The sequence below is a fragment of the Synchiropus splendidus genome, chromosome 3 (assembly GCF_027744825.2).
Source record: "Synchiropus splendidus isolate RoL2022-P1 chromosome 3, RoL_Sspl_1.0, whole genome shotgun sequence".
NCBI classification, from domain to species: Eukaryota; Metazoa; Chordata; class Actinopteri; order Syngnathiformes; family Callionymidae; genus Synchiropus; species Synchiropus splendidus.
In genome coordinates, this window is record NC_071336.1 from 29,755,170 (window position 1) to 29,769,653 (window position 14,484).

General features: G+C 41.6%; 1 protein-coding gene across 1 annotated transcript in view; it reads right to left on the minus strand.

The window, feature by feature from the left end:
- tgfbr1b (transforming growth factor, beta receptor 1 b) overlaps positions 1 to 14,273 on the minus strand; it is a 42,477-nt gene extending 28,204 nt beyond the window's left edge. The window contains exon 1 of the mRNA XM_053859047.1: positions 14,174 to 14,273. Coding sequence (XP_053715022.1) covers positions 14,174 to 14,237 — 64 coding nt within the window. The 5' untranslated portion in view covers positions 14,238 to 14,273. The remainder of the gene's footprint in view (positions 1 to 14,173) is intronic.
- Between the last annotated feature and the right edge of the window lie 211 nt (positions 14,274 to 14,484).

The window sequence follows — 14,484 nt, forward strand, 5'->3', positions numbered from 1 at the left end:
AGAAATGAAAAGCAATTCAACATGACAAGTTTCAGACTTTCCAAACTGGCTCAATAAGCAGCAAATCTATACACAACAGTGTCCTTTAACTGATCTTGTTTCTTGCTTTGACAGCTTTATCAAATGCAGGGACAATTGTAGCATCGGCTCATAATGAGCAATACCTTCCCTTCAAAACGTATTACTCTTTAGTAGGACCAAAAGAACACACATTGTGCATGTACCCTTTAAATGACTGTGTTGAACCCACTGAAGTGAAGCAACTGAATGCAAAGATTAAAATAACTCGTCTGCAACAAAGTGATCCAATCACAAAATGAAAATTTCCTATCCCATGAACAGAAAACAGTTGTGATAATAATAATAATAATAATGATAATGATAATAATAATAATAATAATGAAATCACCAATAACAAATCACATTTGGATATTACAAATTGAGCGAGCAAACTCTTTTAAGCACTCTCACTGGAATAGAACCCAAGTTTTAAATTACTGCACCAGGAAATATATTCTTTAATACATCTGACACGTATTTCAAGATGATCCACATTTGTCTTTTATATACCATGAATGCCAGAGAGAGCTCATAAAGATTCAAGTTTTCACCTCCTGACTTGGAGTTCAAAGGTCTGAAAATTTGGTTGAGCTGGCAGTCAGTGGGTGAAAGCAGAAATGTAATGGATGTTATTTAAAACCAAGTGAATTCAACAGAAGACATTTTTTCTCTGACCTCACAAATTTAAATGATCAGGAAAAGAAATCCAGAAAAAAATCCTCCACGACTTAATATAAATAATCCTCACATCACAACTACAGCAAAAAGAGGCTAATATTACTGAAAATCTTAAAATATTAACGGCATTAAGTGGGTCACACTGCTGCTCTCCAGTTGGACCGATATAGAGCAATCAACTTTGCTGGCATACAACTCAGGTCATACGGTCTCCAGGAGACAACTTTCCTCATAAATACATTGTCATGTACAACCCACTTTCTGTACCTTGTCTTACTCTGCCATAATACAAGACGAACTGAAGAGGTACGTGGTGGCGTGTGGATGCAAGCCGTTTAAGTCCAAAGTGAGTTAAGGGCATAGTTCTCAATTTCATTGCTGTTTCATTAAAATATATCTTCCACAATGAGCAATGATTGTTACCATCACCATCATGACTGTTAAGCTGTTGACCAAGTGAAGGCAATCTGCAGATATGTTCACCGACCAGTTATGCAGTGCCCCTGCCTTTCAGAGGGGCTTTTACCAGAAACATTCAATGCTTTGAACCAGAATAACTGTCTTGACAAATCACGAAACAACCCTGCTGCATGGAACGTATCACATATGCCACTCTCACTTTACGGTGACAAGTGCAGGCATTATTTACTCATGCTTTTATAACTGAAATGTTTGAGACGCTTCATATGTGTTTTTCTATTTTCACCTTCCATTTGCCTCTTGGGAACCACGATCCTCGACGGAGGATGGCTTTTGATGGAATGGCTCAATTACAGTTCAAGAGACACAAAGCACTACATTTACGAAGATAGAGGAAAGGCAAGGACAGGATTGTACAGTGAACAGACAAAATGTGATTGACTAATCTTAGATAATGCATTGGATGACGCCAGGCAGGGTGCCAGACTAAACAAACAGAACACCGATCTGACGTACTGCCCCCAAGGCTGTCACTTTTGTGACATGACATAAATGTCTGTGTGATTACGTCTGGTGGAACAATTTGACAAGACCTGATGGACTGGCCAAGTTGTGCGCAACTGTTGGGTTACATGGGTCACATTTGAATTCTCTATCATTTAACACTTGCTGCGTTCTCACTTCAGTCTGGTGCCTATAAAAATCGAAGGATGTGAAAGAGTGGGAGGAAGATAAAGTAGGGCACTGGTTTATTGCTGGCTTCTAAATTAGGCACCGACAAATATTTTTGATGAAAGTAAGTATTTTCACTTTATCTGTGAATCTTTCAAGTCTTAAGCAACAAAAAAAATGCTATTTTAGGCTGCATGGGTCGGAGCACTTCAACGCTCCTCAAGGCTGTTAAAAATGAGATCCTTGACAAACAAAGACGTCTCTTGTCTCTTGATTTTTGGGAACTTTCACAATTAGTAACAGAATTTATTGCAAAGGTGAGATTAATAATGGGATTGCAGACCAACCCAGGTCACAAGTTCATCACCAGACAGAGTGAGAGTAGACTGCATGACAAAGTCAAATGCTGCCACACACATAATCATAGACGATCTTGGTAATATACCGTTTTAGGTCCTGTGTAGTCACAACACTATGAAGTAAATGATTTGCCTTCATGAGTGTATTTGAAGACCAAGTAGGGCGGCGGTACACTCGAAAACATATTTTTAGTAGAAAAAAAAACACTGATTTAAATGGTACAGCTCCTATACATCTCTTCACCATGCTTACATCCACCAAAAATGCTTTAAACTCAAATACAAATTGAACCACTCATGCATACACAGCAGCTACAGCATGCTACTTTGATCTTTTTCTCATCAGGCTAAAACAATATATAGTTACATTATGGAACACTGATGCCAAGTGCAGCTATTCATCAATTACTACCCATCATCATTAAGATCAAGCATCAAACTTCAACAGTCTGAAGCAGAGATCCCACTAATTGCCAGTGGAGCAAGAAGCCTGTCATTTTATTTTCCCCCATCTATTGCTTATCTGTTGCAAGACAAGGCCCTGTTTATTACCATCAATTCTTCCTCATTTCTCAGATTATCCATAATTACACCATATTCAGTCACAACATTTACACTCGCCCTTTTTCTTTTTGACATACACCAGCTGCAAAGAACCCCCAACCGGCAAACGTCCAACAATGGAGGGAAAACAGCTGACAGATCAGCACTGCTAGGACATGCAACCTTATACAAGAGAATGCAAGCGTAAAATGAATTTCAACCACTTCTGGGTCCACACAAATGTAATCCATCAAAAGGACTTCATTAAAAACTGGCCAATTTCATAAACAGAGCTGTTTGTTAGCAGCAGTAAAATGACAGTGTGGAAAGTAGCATACCACCTTAATGTGGTCAAATGGCATAGTGAAAAAAAACATTGCAATGTAAAGTAAATAAAAAATAAAGCTGACAATGTGGTTCTCTGTGCCGATTTAGATCTGCACTTTGCTTATGCAACAGTCTTGCTAATTTTTGCAGTGGGTGGGTCGATATAAAGCTCCAAGAAGGAGCAGGGTGAGGGAATCTCAAGTGTCACAGAACAGGGGGAAATCCTTCACATGAGGCAGGACATTCAGACGTACAAAGCTGTCACCCCAAAACTACTGATCTGGATCTCAAAATTGTGGAGAGGATTTAAAAGGTAAACATTGATACCTTAATTAGGTTAAATGAAAGGTGAAACTACATGGTGGCACACAACAGTGTCCCGTTGTTGCTCTCCTGTAAAAAGATTTTTTCCAAGTTGCTTCAATTAAGAGGCATGTGGTCGGAGCACATTCCAAGTCCACAAGCGTGTTTGAGTTAGTATTCAGGTAGCTTTAAGGTGAGAGCTGATCGTGAAGCCCTGCAGGGTCTGAATAAATCATAAAGAAGCGTAAGGCTGTAAAAAAGAAAAGACGGAAAGATGTTGTTGTCATAGAAACACAGCTTCAATGCACGAGGAAAAAAGAAAACACAAAAAGCGGCACTTATCAGGAGAAAATTGACCAATCCACCAACCACGGAGCTTCATTTAGTTCTTAACTTCACTTGGACGCGGTGGGGACTGGAAGAATGTGATGAAGAGCTGTCCTCAGCTCACCTTTGTCCTCAACTCACGTCAACGGCACCTCCCTTTCGACCCCCTTTTATTATCCCTATCGGCGAATGTAAAGGAGCAGTTTAAATATAATTTGATAATTGAGATGGCTTCACGCTCTTCTGCTGCTCATTCAACACCAAGATGTCGAAAACCGCTGGAGGCAGAGTGAGCAAAATTAATCAGGAGGATCAAGCTAACATCAATAATTAATTAAATCGTAATGTGAGATTCAATCACGAAGGAGGAATACATCAAGACGTGGCTTTTTGATCTTTTCTCTGCACATTTAGTTTAAGAAACATTGTCTTTATGATGAAACCATTTAAGGCCGTAAGAATGGGGGCTGCAGAAGGTCGACTATTTTGCAGACTCTGTCATCACCGGCGCCTGTTCTTCCATCAAAGGAAAAAAAAATCTTGTCGGTGAATCTTAGCGCAACATGCCAATTTTGTGATAATGCATTACAATTTACAGAACCTGAGCACAACCTTTGATTCGGCATCAGTCCTCCATAAAAAGCAAAAACAAAACCCAGACACACACACCAGCCGGATCATGAGATATAGTTCAAGGTACTCATCATTGGCCTCTAGGTGTCAACCAACATAACATATCGCAAACAGGTCAGTCGAATACTAATGCTTTTTCGCTGATAGCTCTGTGCTGATCATTTATGTTAAACGCTAGCCCTCCAGCTGCTAAGAGAATTTCACACTATAGTGTACATCTGCACCTGGAAATTGAACAGTGTTGCTGCCAAGCAGAATAACACTCCAGCTTCCTTTCTGTCAATCTAATTGTCCCCTACCTAGCAGTCCCCTGTGGACATGGCTCAGCATTGGAAAGACATGGTTGTAGAATGACAAACTCTAAAATCAAATTATCCCTTTAAGAATCAGGTGGTGCAGCTGTTGTCCAATTTAAATTACAATTTCCTGTCCGGGTCAAAAAGATTATGCCATCGAGATGAAGTCAAGGGACCACCAACCTGATGCATACGCACTTCGGTTCCATGAACAACCCAAAATTTAGAAGTAACAAAGATGTGTGTGAATGGTTTCTCTGAATCTGTCTTGTTTTGAAAACCAGACAAAAGACTAAAAATTGAACCATTTCCACTCGAAATGCCAAAAACGACCAAATATTCTCTAGCTGGGTTTCCCGCCAAAGGCAGGCATCCTAGACACGTTATTGCACATTGCAATTTAACTCAAAATATTTTACCTCTTATTGCAGACAGACAATTAAAAAACAGAAGTACCACACCCCAGACACCACCTTGATGCACCAATTTTCTATTGCAAAGCCTGTGTAGTGTACACGCCAGGCCCATATGTGGCATTGCAATTCTCCCGTAGCAAACCTAATCGGCATGAAGCATCGGCATTAGGAAGCTACAGAAGAACCAAAGCTTTGCAGACCTGAAATAGACCTCAACAAGTGCCATTGACGCCGGCTGGGGATGAAAAATTTCAAATCAATAGCAATTAAATAAAAGAAAAAAAACATTTGCAAAAATAAAAAAGTGTGAACGATATGGACAACATTTAAAATCTCCATATTACATGTAATATATTTCAATATCGAGACGATACAGGACTGCCAAGATCAAATGACACATGACAATGACATCAACAAACAAAAGCGATTTAATGAATTTCTTTTAAGTTTAGTTTTACTATCAGCAGTGCTGCCACACTGTCCGCTGTCTTGTCTGCCTTTCAGTCCTTGACCCACATGCGCAGTAGCAGTAATCAAGGTATGTCACGCAGCATTTCCGGAGGACCTAACCTGTCCGCAAAGTAGCAGGCATATGAGTGAGTGTCATTAATATAACCAGTGTTCAAACACAAAGGTGTTCCTAAATGATTTTGGAAGGGGACAACAGTATATTACAGTTACTGCAGTTATATTATATTACTGTGCGCATGTGAGAGACAGTGCTTCAATGCTTCATTGAAGTCACCAGTGCCGGGCCAATCCTCCCACACACACGGAGCAGTCACAGTTGGCGCGATCAACTCAACTCAACAGCGCAACTAGGAATGAAGCTGATGTTCCTCTACCCAACAACACAATTACACAAACCCTCTCCTGCATGTCTGCTGTGGGCAGTGGAATTGTTTCAGGTGATGGAACTAGTTTGTTGCTCCACTTTGCATCGCCGCCATTTTTACGAAGCAACATCTGTACAACACCTTGCTCTGCTCAGTGTCACCGTTCTTTAATTTAAAAAAAAATCTCCATATTATGGAGGAGGACTTGTTTGGCCACTATATCAGATGAATGTGCAGACTCCGCACAACAGTACACACTGCACTCATGTTCATGCTCTCCACTATGTATGTGTAAGTGTCTCTCGAGCTGCACTGCTTCCCAGGTGACTGTCACTGGTTGCGTTCAGCTGTCAATCAACAGCAAACTTGAGAGGAGGCTGTGGTTGGCTGGCCATAGTTGCACATGAAGGGGCGGGTTGGGTTTGTAAATGTTTTTATTTATCATATCACGATATAGATACGACAATATATTGAATTATTGAATGAGCGACACCCTGTTGTCATTGTTGCTTGGCTGTTAAGACAAAGACACAAAACCAGAACTTTCAAATGTATCCACTCGGGGACCTGACTTCAAAAAGATTAGGTCCCAAGGAGGGAAAACGCCAAGAGATTTGTACAATTCAACTGCCATCAGATTTCATAAAAACTGCAGTGAATAAGAAGAACCATCAGTAGGTGTCTGATGTCTATGCTGCCAGATATGTGTAAATACTACAAAGCTCTGATCACACTCACCACGCTGTGCACTTGCCCTGCCCCCAACTCAACTCTATCATTCTGAGTGTTCCTCAGAGGATTGTCTTTTTTTGTCCAGGATCTTTAGCTTCAAGTCATTTCCATGGGTCACGGCCCCCGACGCAGCCAAACCTCCCTACCCCCCTATTCCATTATGTCCAGCCTTTTGTGAGTACCAGATGTGCTCTCTATATATTAATGGAAGGTTAAGATGTAGAAGGCCGGCCGTCTGGCAGATACATTTTTGAGGCCTTGCATGTTGAATGTGAAGCCAAAGCTGGGCAATGTTATGCCCACTCAGTGGGAAAAAGAGAGATTCAGAATAGCGTATTTGATATTGGAAAAAAGGCGGCTCGAGGCAGGGGAGATAAACAACGTGCCAAACAATCAACACTCTGATTGAACAAGATAAAAAGAACAAAAGGTAAGGATTGACCCCGCGAAGTCAAGACATCACTGCACACTGCATCCAGCAATGCAACAACAGACAACACTGAGAACGATCTTGCTTTATTCTGGAGCTCACACAATGACAGTCTGAGCAAATTCTAAATTAGACAATTAATTAGACTAAGAGACATGACCAACAAGCTGTCTGTAGGCAATGTGTTATGTCATCCTATAAATCACATCAGACACAAGACTCACACACACGTTTGTATCTCTCTTTGTGGAGACCTCTCAATGGTACGATGCTTTCCCTGGCCTCTCACTCTAAACCTAACACATGGCTAACCTTAACAAGGACTCTAAACCAAACCTAAATTTAATCATCATGTGGGGTCCGGCCAAACGGTCCTCACAAAGGCCTCACTGCAGGTGTTTTGTCAAGAACTGGTCAGGTGTTTTGTCAAGAACTGGTCCCCAAAGATAAGTATAAACCAGGCACACAATGAATAATAATAATAAAATAATAGTAAATAAAATGAAAAGCACTAAGGCATTTAAAATGTTAAGAGTAAGCTGTCAGCTGTTTTCTTTTCTCGCAACAGCATCATATTGAAATATACCATTTAATGGCACGCATGATAGGAAAGAATATCATTAAAAATGTACAGGTTTCTCGATGTCGCCTACATATTAATAACAGACAAATTACTTAATTACTAATTACTTACTTAACTAATAACTAACATACACAGGCAGTTCAGATAACCTTTCAAACAGAACGGCTACATTAAGCTTTGCAGACGTGCCTCAAAAGAAATGACAATTGATCCACAATGCAAGGGACCAGCTCAAGTGTGTGTGGGACAAAACAAAAGGGAAGGTTTCGGGGGTCACACAGATTGAGAATGGAAGGGGAGGCTAGCCGTACATCTGTTTGGAGCGGCCATCTTATAAATATGCAGCAGTTTGATCCAAAGTTCAGAGAACTATAACCCTGGCAGCTGCTCACACCCAGACACACATGACAAGAAGAAATCAAGAGAACAACCTAGATTAAATAATCAGGCAGAAACATGCACTAACATACACAATTACTGCCCTGGGGTGTGAACAACAGCAACAGTTTGTCACAGAAATTCAGCTCCACATAACGCAACAGTGACACACTGATTTATACATCAGTGCAGTCTCACCCACATTGACAATGTCCTTGTAGCACCGCGCTTTCATCTACTGACATAGTTGCGTCATATGGAAATCCATGAATAAACAATGAGGGCAAAACATGTGCAACACAACAACTGGTAAATGTCAGAGCGATTCATTCAAAGCATTGAACATAAGTTACTGTGACTTGTTGTGGAAATGATGGGATAAAACTAAATCTTCTTAAAATAATTTCATTTGTTCCACGAAACATGTTCATGCCACATTTCCAGAAGCCATAAGCCTTGTCACATGATCGAACAGGAGTTTAAGCTCCAGATGATGGGAATGTTTTTAAGCTTCAAAAAAGGATGTGGATTTCCATCAAGCCTTTTGACATCCTTATTGTAATCATTAGGCCTTTTTCGTACAACCTGGAATATCACACACATTTGCTTGAACATGGGCGCTGGCCAATCAGGTACCAATACAGATTCCCTAAATTTCACAACAATACAATAACTTTGAAAGATGGAAGTTTTACCACAAATGTATTCAACTTGTCCTGATCTGACCAAGAACAAAAATACAGTTGGGCAGATGGGGCAAAAAAATAATGCAATGCACAAGACTTTTAGAGCAACTTAATATTTACCTCACAGGCAGATGTTTGTTTGACTGATAATACGATGGAAAAAAAATATGCAGTAATACCAAGTCATTTTGTCATCTTCATTATCATTTTGTATTACACACTCATTTAAGAACATGCAATTGGGCTTTTCTTTTTTTTTTTGGCATTTTCAAAATGGTTATCCCACGGCCGCCATAGGTTGGACGTCATGTGATGCGCTGATGCAGAATGTAAGCAGCAGAGGTCAGAGCTAGTGTACCACGGCAAGACTACACTTAAGCTTAAGCACAGCATCAACATAAGCAATTTGAGGGCTCACACGCGAAGAGAATGGATGAAAATATCACTACTAAGACTCGCAACAGCACCAGACATCCCACCAACAACTGTGTGCATCTATGCCGCATCAAACAAATAGTCTTGCGAGATGAGGATAACTGCAAGATTTCACTTGGAAAACTGAGTGTCCATGAAGGTATGGGAATTCAATGAAATAACTGGGGAGAAATGCCATTTTGATGATGGCTCTACAATATGGACACTAGAGAGGCACTCGTGATGGGAAATTTAAGACGTCGCACTGAAAAAAGGGCAACCAATTTCACGTTTTTCGCTTTGCTCTCAAGCTAAAAGCCTGACTACAAGAGCAGGGATAGAAGTTAGCATCAGCTCCTGAGGACATATCAGCCTAATTGTGTAACCCAGCGCTCTTGTGGCAATTGGTCGAGATATTCAGTAGGAATCTCTTAAGATATTGACTACATGGGCGCAAAGCCACTCATGCACATGGTTTCCCACAGTTTCACGCCAATATAAGTATTCAAAATTAAATGTAAAAAATAGTGCTTTTTATTTTGCATAAAAAAAGAAAATGTGATAGAAACGTAACTGGTGTAATGCATACATGGTAAACATTTTGCAGCAGAGTGTTCTCCACTGCAGAGGACATTGTTGCAACCCAAGAGCAGGTTTTTATTTTAATTTGTCTAATTCAAACACCAAGTCAACACCAAAAAACATATCTATATATAATCACGGCATCCAAAAGGATATAGATGTAGGACTCCCCGTGATGGCGACAAGGTGGGAGGTCATCCGTTAACCCATAAGGCCCCATCAAATAGAGAGTGGGAGGCCATTCGTTAACGCATTGGTGCCTCTGAATCGGGCCGTCAGTGGCTTGGCGGCAACCTTTTAAATTAGTTGTGGTTCCTTGAGCTGGGACAACGGGTGTCCAAGGTCACCCAAATGCTTTGCATTTATTCAACGCCGGACCTGACAGCGAGTGCACATGAACTGTGCGTCTGGCCTTCCCAAACAGACAAGGGTGCTGTATGTACAGCATATAGATAGTAGCAGCATATACTGAATCTGTCTGTCACTGTCTATGATTATGTACCAAAGGCGGTGTCCATCAGCTCACACTAGAAAACTGACAAAACAATACTTTCTGTTTCCAACAATCTCAGTTATGTAGCATATTTGTGCCACCAGGACATTCTCACAGGCAAATTCATGGAACCATTAAGTCTGTTTTCATTGACCAATGTGGGTGTCTCAACTACACAAAATACACTGGACAAACAGAAATGGCTTGCACTGAAGAAAAGTGATAACCATCTAAAATAAAATAGAAAAACATTTTTTTCTCCCTTCCATCTGGCTTCAAGGAAGTAAATGCCAATTGAAGGCTGGGTTTTGCAACAACATATTGGTCGCAGTGTTGTGTTGTTTTTCAGAATATTAGGAATTGTGCAACAAATACGGTGGTTTTGGTTCCCTTCAGATGCAGAGAGGGTGTGTTCTGGCAGAGTTGGTGCTTGAGGAAAGGTGGAAGGCACTGGAAATGTTTGCATCCACCACTTGTGTGGCAATTGTGTGGATATAGATATTTCACCTCCAACTGGGAGTAAAACGGATTCACAGAGTGAAACTTATTGCTGACGCATCTTACAAACAGAAAAGTCTCAAAAGCAAAACAAGCCATGAGTAATAGAAGCGCAAATGACCCTTAAAAACCAGTGGCCATTATAAATATCAAATATAAATGGGAAAACGACCAGAATGATTTTCAAACTCATTGAAGAAGCAGAATATTAGTCAATTAATCCCAATCTGAAGCCATTGTTGTTTGGTACGCTGGGCCATTATGTATAATCTTCCTGTCCCTCTGGGATGTTGTTGACAATCATACTTTGTCCCTACTCCATGTAGAACCACTTAGCACGACAAAAATCACAGTGGATTTCTAACAAAATTGTGTATCTTATAGCCCTGACATTCTTATCAAATAGGATTGTACAGCAGCTGGATGAGAATAATCTGTCATGGACACTGAACAGTAGTACTGATAGAATACTGAATCAAATAAAGGGAAGATAAACACGTTGCTCCTGTCGAGGCAAACATACTTCTGTATGATGCATTTATGTATAGTCACAGATGGGGTAGAGGTAGAACCGTTCAAGCATCACATGGGCTTAGAAATACATTGAGGCAAAACAATTATAGCAATACTACATATACTGAGAGAAAAGAATAAATAAGAACTCAGTGTTATTATTTACGAGAAAATAACGCTTCCAGGCCTAATTTTAAATGAGCTGGCCGTTGAAGCATCCCTTAGGTTTTGCTGTATAATAAAAAGAGCTTCATCAGTAGCCTCACTACTGAGCATGTAGTGAATCATTTTGCCGTCTACATTGTTTATGTGTTTTGTTCCAAGGATTTCTGTCAGCAGAAACTTTTGTTTATCGCTCAAAGGTTGCTTTTCATACGGCAGAGACCTTCAGACATTTTTTGTGATAGGATCAATACCCAGAGGGGTATGGTGTCGTGAGAATATACAGAAGGGTATTGATTCAGATTTCCCAAATAGATCTGAATCACAATTGAATTTGAGTTCAATTTGGCTCGGGGTATTTGTCATTTTTTAACTATTTTGCTTAAATAGGGACAAGATTCTTAGGAAACCAACACTGTAATAAAGGCAGCGTTGTTAGTCAAACTAAAGGTCATTCAACACACAGCAGAAAAAAAAAATATGACCATACACAGATCTCATGACATTCATTCTGACAAGGATCATTGGTCAACTAAGCTATTTTTAGTCAAAAATGTATAATCTGTGCTTTTTTACCGATCAAACAGCGGTATGGAAGATGGCAATGCCGAGCACTTCTGTGTGGATTAATACTGAACAACACATCACAATACACCTTATCACATTGAGAAGTTGACACGCTGTGGCTGATATGTTATGTAATCATTATCACATTCAAGGTTGGTATGTATTAAATAACCTGCCTTCACGAACAGGAGTGTAGACTCATGTATGATTTCAGATATGAAATAATGTCTTGACGCCGTACAGAACTGCTGTCGAGTTGCTGTGAAAACGTGTATCGTTGGAGTAGTGCAGCCCGTTGGACATGCTGACACACACCTTGAGCCTTCCCCCCTGCTCATTTACAGTTAAGCGTCACATCAGGGAACAGAGGCTCTGTCCTGAGACAGATTAGGAAATCTACAAGTAAAACTACAGCCGCCTGATGTGCCACGTACTCGGAAGATCTGTTTCCTCGTTTTGACATCACTGCCGTTGACCACACTCAGCATTCAGGTCGGCTTTGCTTCCTAATCCCTGCCAATAATTTTCAGCGCAGACAAACGACTAAGGGGGGTGGGGTTATGTGAGGTGGGGGTGCTGTGGGGTGACGGCGTAGATTGGGCAGTGGCTATTGTGCCGTCGTGACACCGCCTAATTCAGTCTACTACCGTTCAAACTCGTACAACTCTGTATGCGGCTGAGGACACGTGCAAGCTGCACGGATGTGGTGCAGCACCTCTAGCTACATGTGACATGTAAACGCATCACTGAAGGAGTACTATAATCACATATTACACCATGCTAGGCGAAGCCTATTGCAAGAGAGGGACACTCATGCCACTGCCATTATGCAAGCGCACACTGACGGACCGATCATCTCCCTTTATACATATCGCCTCAAAAGTATTGGATTCTTTTCTGGTGCAAATGATGCAGCTTTTGCCACCGTGGAGCCCCGCCATGACAATCCCATTGCCAGACAAAGAAAGAGGAATTCAAAACGCTCGTGTCTCAAAGCCAATGTATCAATTGAACGAGTCGCCTGATTCCAGGGTTGCAGGGGTGTATATGAGGACACGGCTGTTCGTTTGCTACGGGGAGCTTCTGATGCCTCTGTGTAATGCATGCAGTGTGCTGTCCTGCTACACAAAAGAAAAGATTTAAAAAAAAATCGGAACATACACATCCAAAATAAAACATACATCCCCCCGTTTCAGTGAGAAGAGCCGTGTCTCTCTTTTGTCATCACATGGTGGGTAATGAGACAAAAGAATACCAGCACGCTTCTGCTGCACATGCAATCACAAAGACAGAGTGGAACACTGTGGACATTCCATTCTGTGAGAGGGAGTGAATGGTGATTTCCATTGACAATTCGGTGTATCTGAAACCATTAGGGAGTCAGGTTCGGGGGGCTCGAGTGGAATTGAAGATGACTGGATTGAGGAAAAAGGTCAGTCTGATCCATCAGTAGAAAATGCATTTCTATGCCACCTGCAACAGCCCACTTTGTCAGGATGCACAAATCGCAGCACTAGATTTCACACTGAAATCCGCCGACTCCTCCGGCTGCTTGGGCTTGAATAAAAATACTTGACATCAGCGTTTACGATGTGAATGCTCATTTAAAGTCTCCAAATGACTGACACCTTGTTGTAGTAGTAGCAGCTGGTACTATCGCGGATATTCGCTCAACTTGTGCACGGCGATGGTGCAGTGCGACCCAGGCAGAGACTAGCGCTGTCAAAGACTACGAGACATGTCAAACGAAACATCACAAAGAGTGAATAATCACTTGTTTCCCCAACAACGCTCGCACGGAGAGCCCTCGCAGCGGTGACATGAGTTGATAACGGCAACTTCCAACTCGAAATGGAAGAGGAAAGAGACAAAAAAGCAAATATTCCCACACAGCCGAACAAACAAACGAGTGATTCCAACTTTTTTTTTTTGTTTGACCAGCCAGGAGCCACCGTCAGACTTTTCCGTGCTCTCCGGGGAGGGAGCAAAAAGTCACGGTTGTAAGACTAGACAGCTCTGACCAACACCCTGCTGACCGTTCAGCTCGCGGTGACTTTTGGCTTCTCTTTTTCCAAGACAATAAACATTCCACAGACAGGCAGCAGCAGGCTAGCGCCGACCCCCGCGCCATCTTAGTTGGACACACTGCTTCCTCGGGCTTCCTCAACAAAGAGCTTTTCTGGCCGGACCAAACACTCCAACTCCATGGGAAAAGGCCAGAAGAGAACCAAACACACACGTCCTTTGTCCGCGAAAAACACTTACCGGTGTTTTCTTGTATCCTTAAGCCGAACAGGAGTCCGAACAGCAGGTATGGTATTGCATTCATCGTGGCTAGGGAACTGACTAGCTGCCGATTGTTGAACTTCTCTATGGCTCAGTGAAGGGTCGGAGTTGATTGGCCGAGTGAGACTTTAGTCCCGCCCAATCAGCGGTGGTTTGGCCAATGGGCGGTTCTGATTGGCCGAGGCGCGTCCCACACCCCTCCCTGATGGAATCACTCTACCGTGGCTGTAAACAAACCAGACAAAGATTTCATTTACCCACCAGATTAATGTTTGCTCTTCACGCTCATT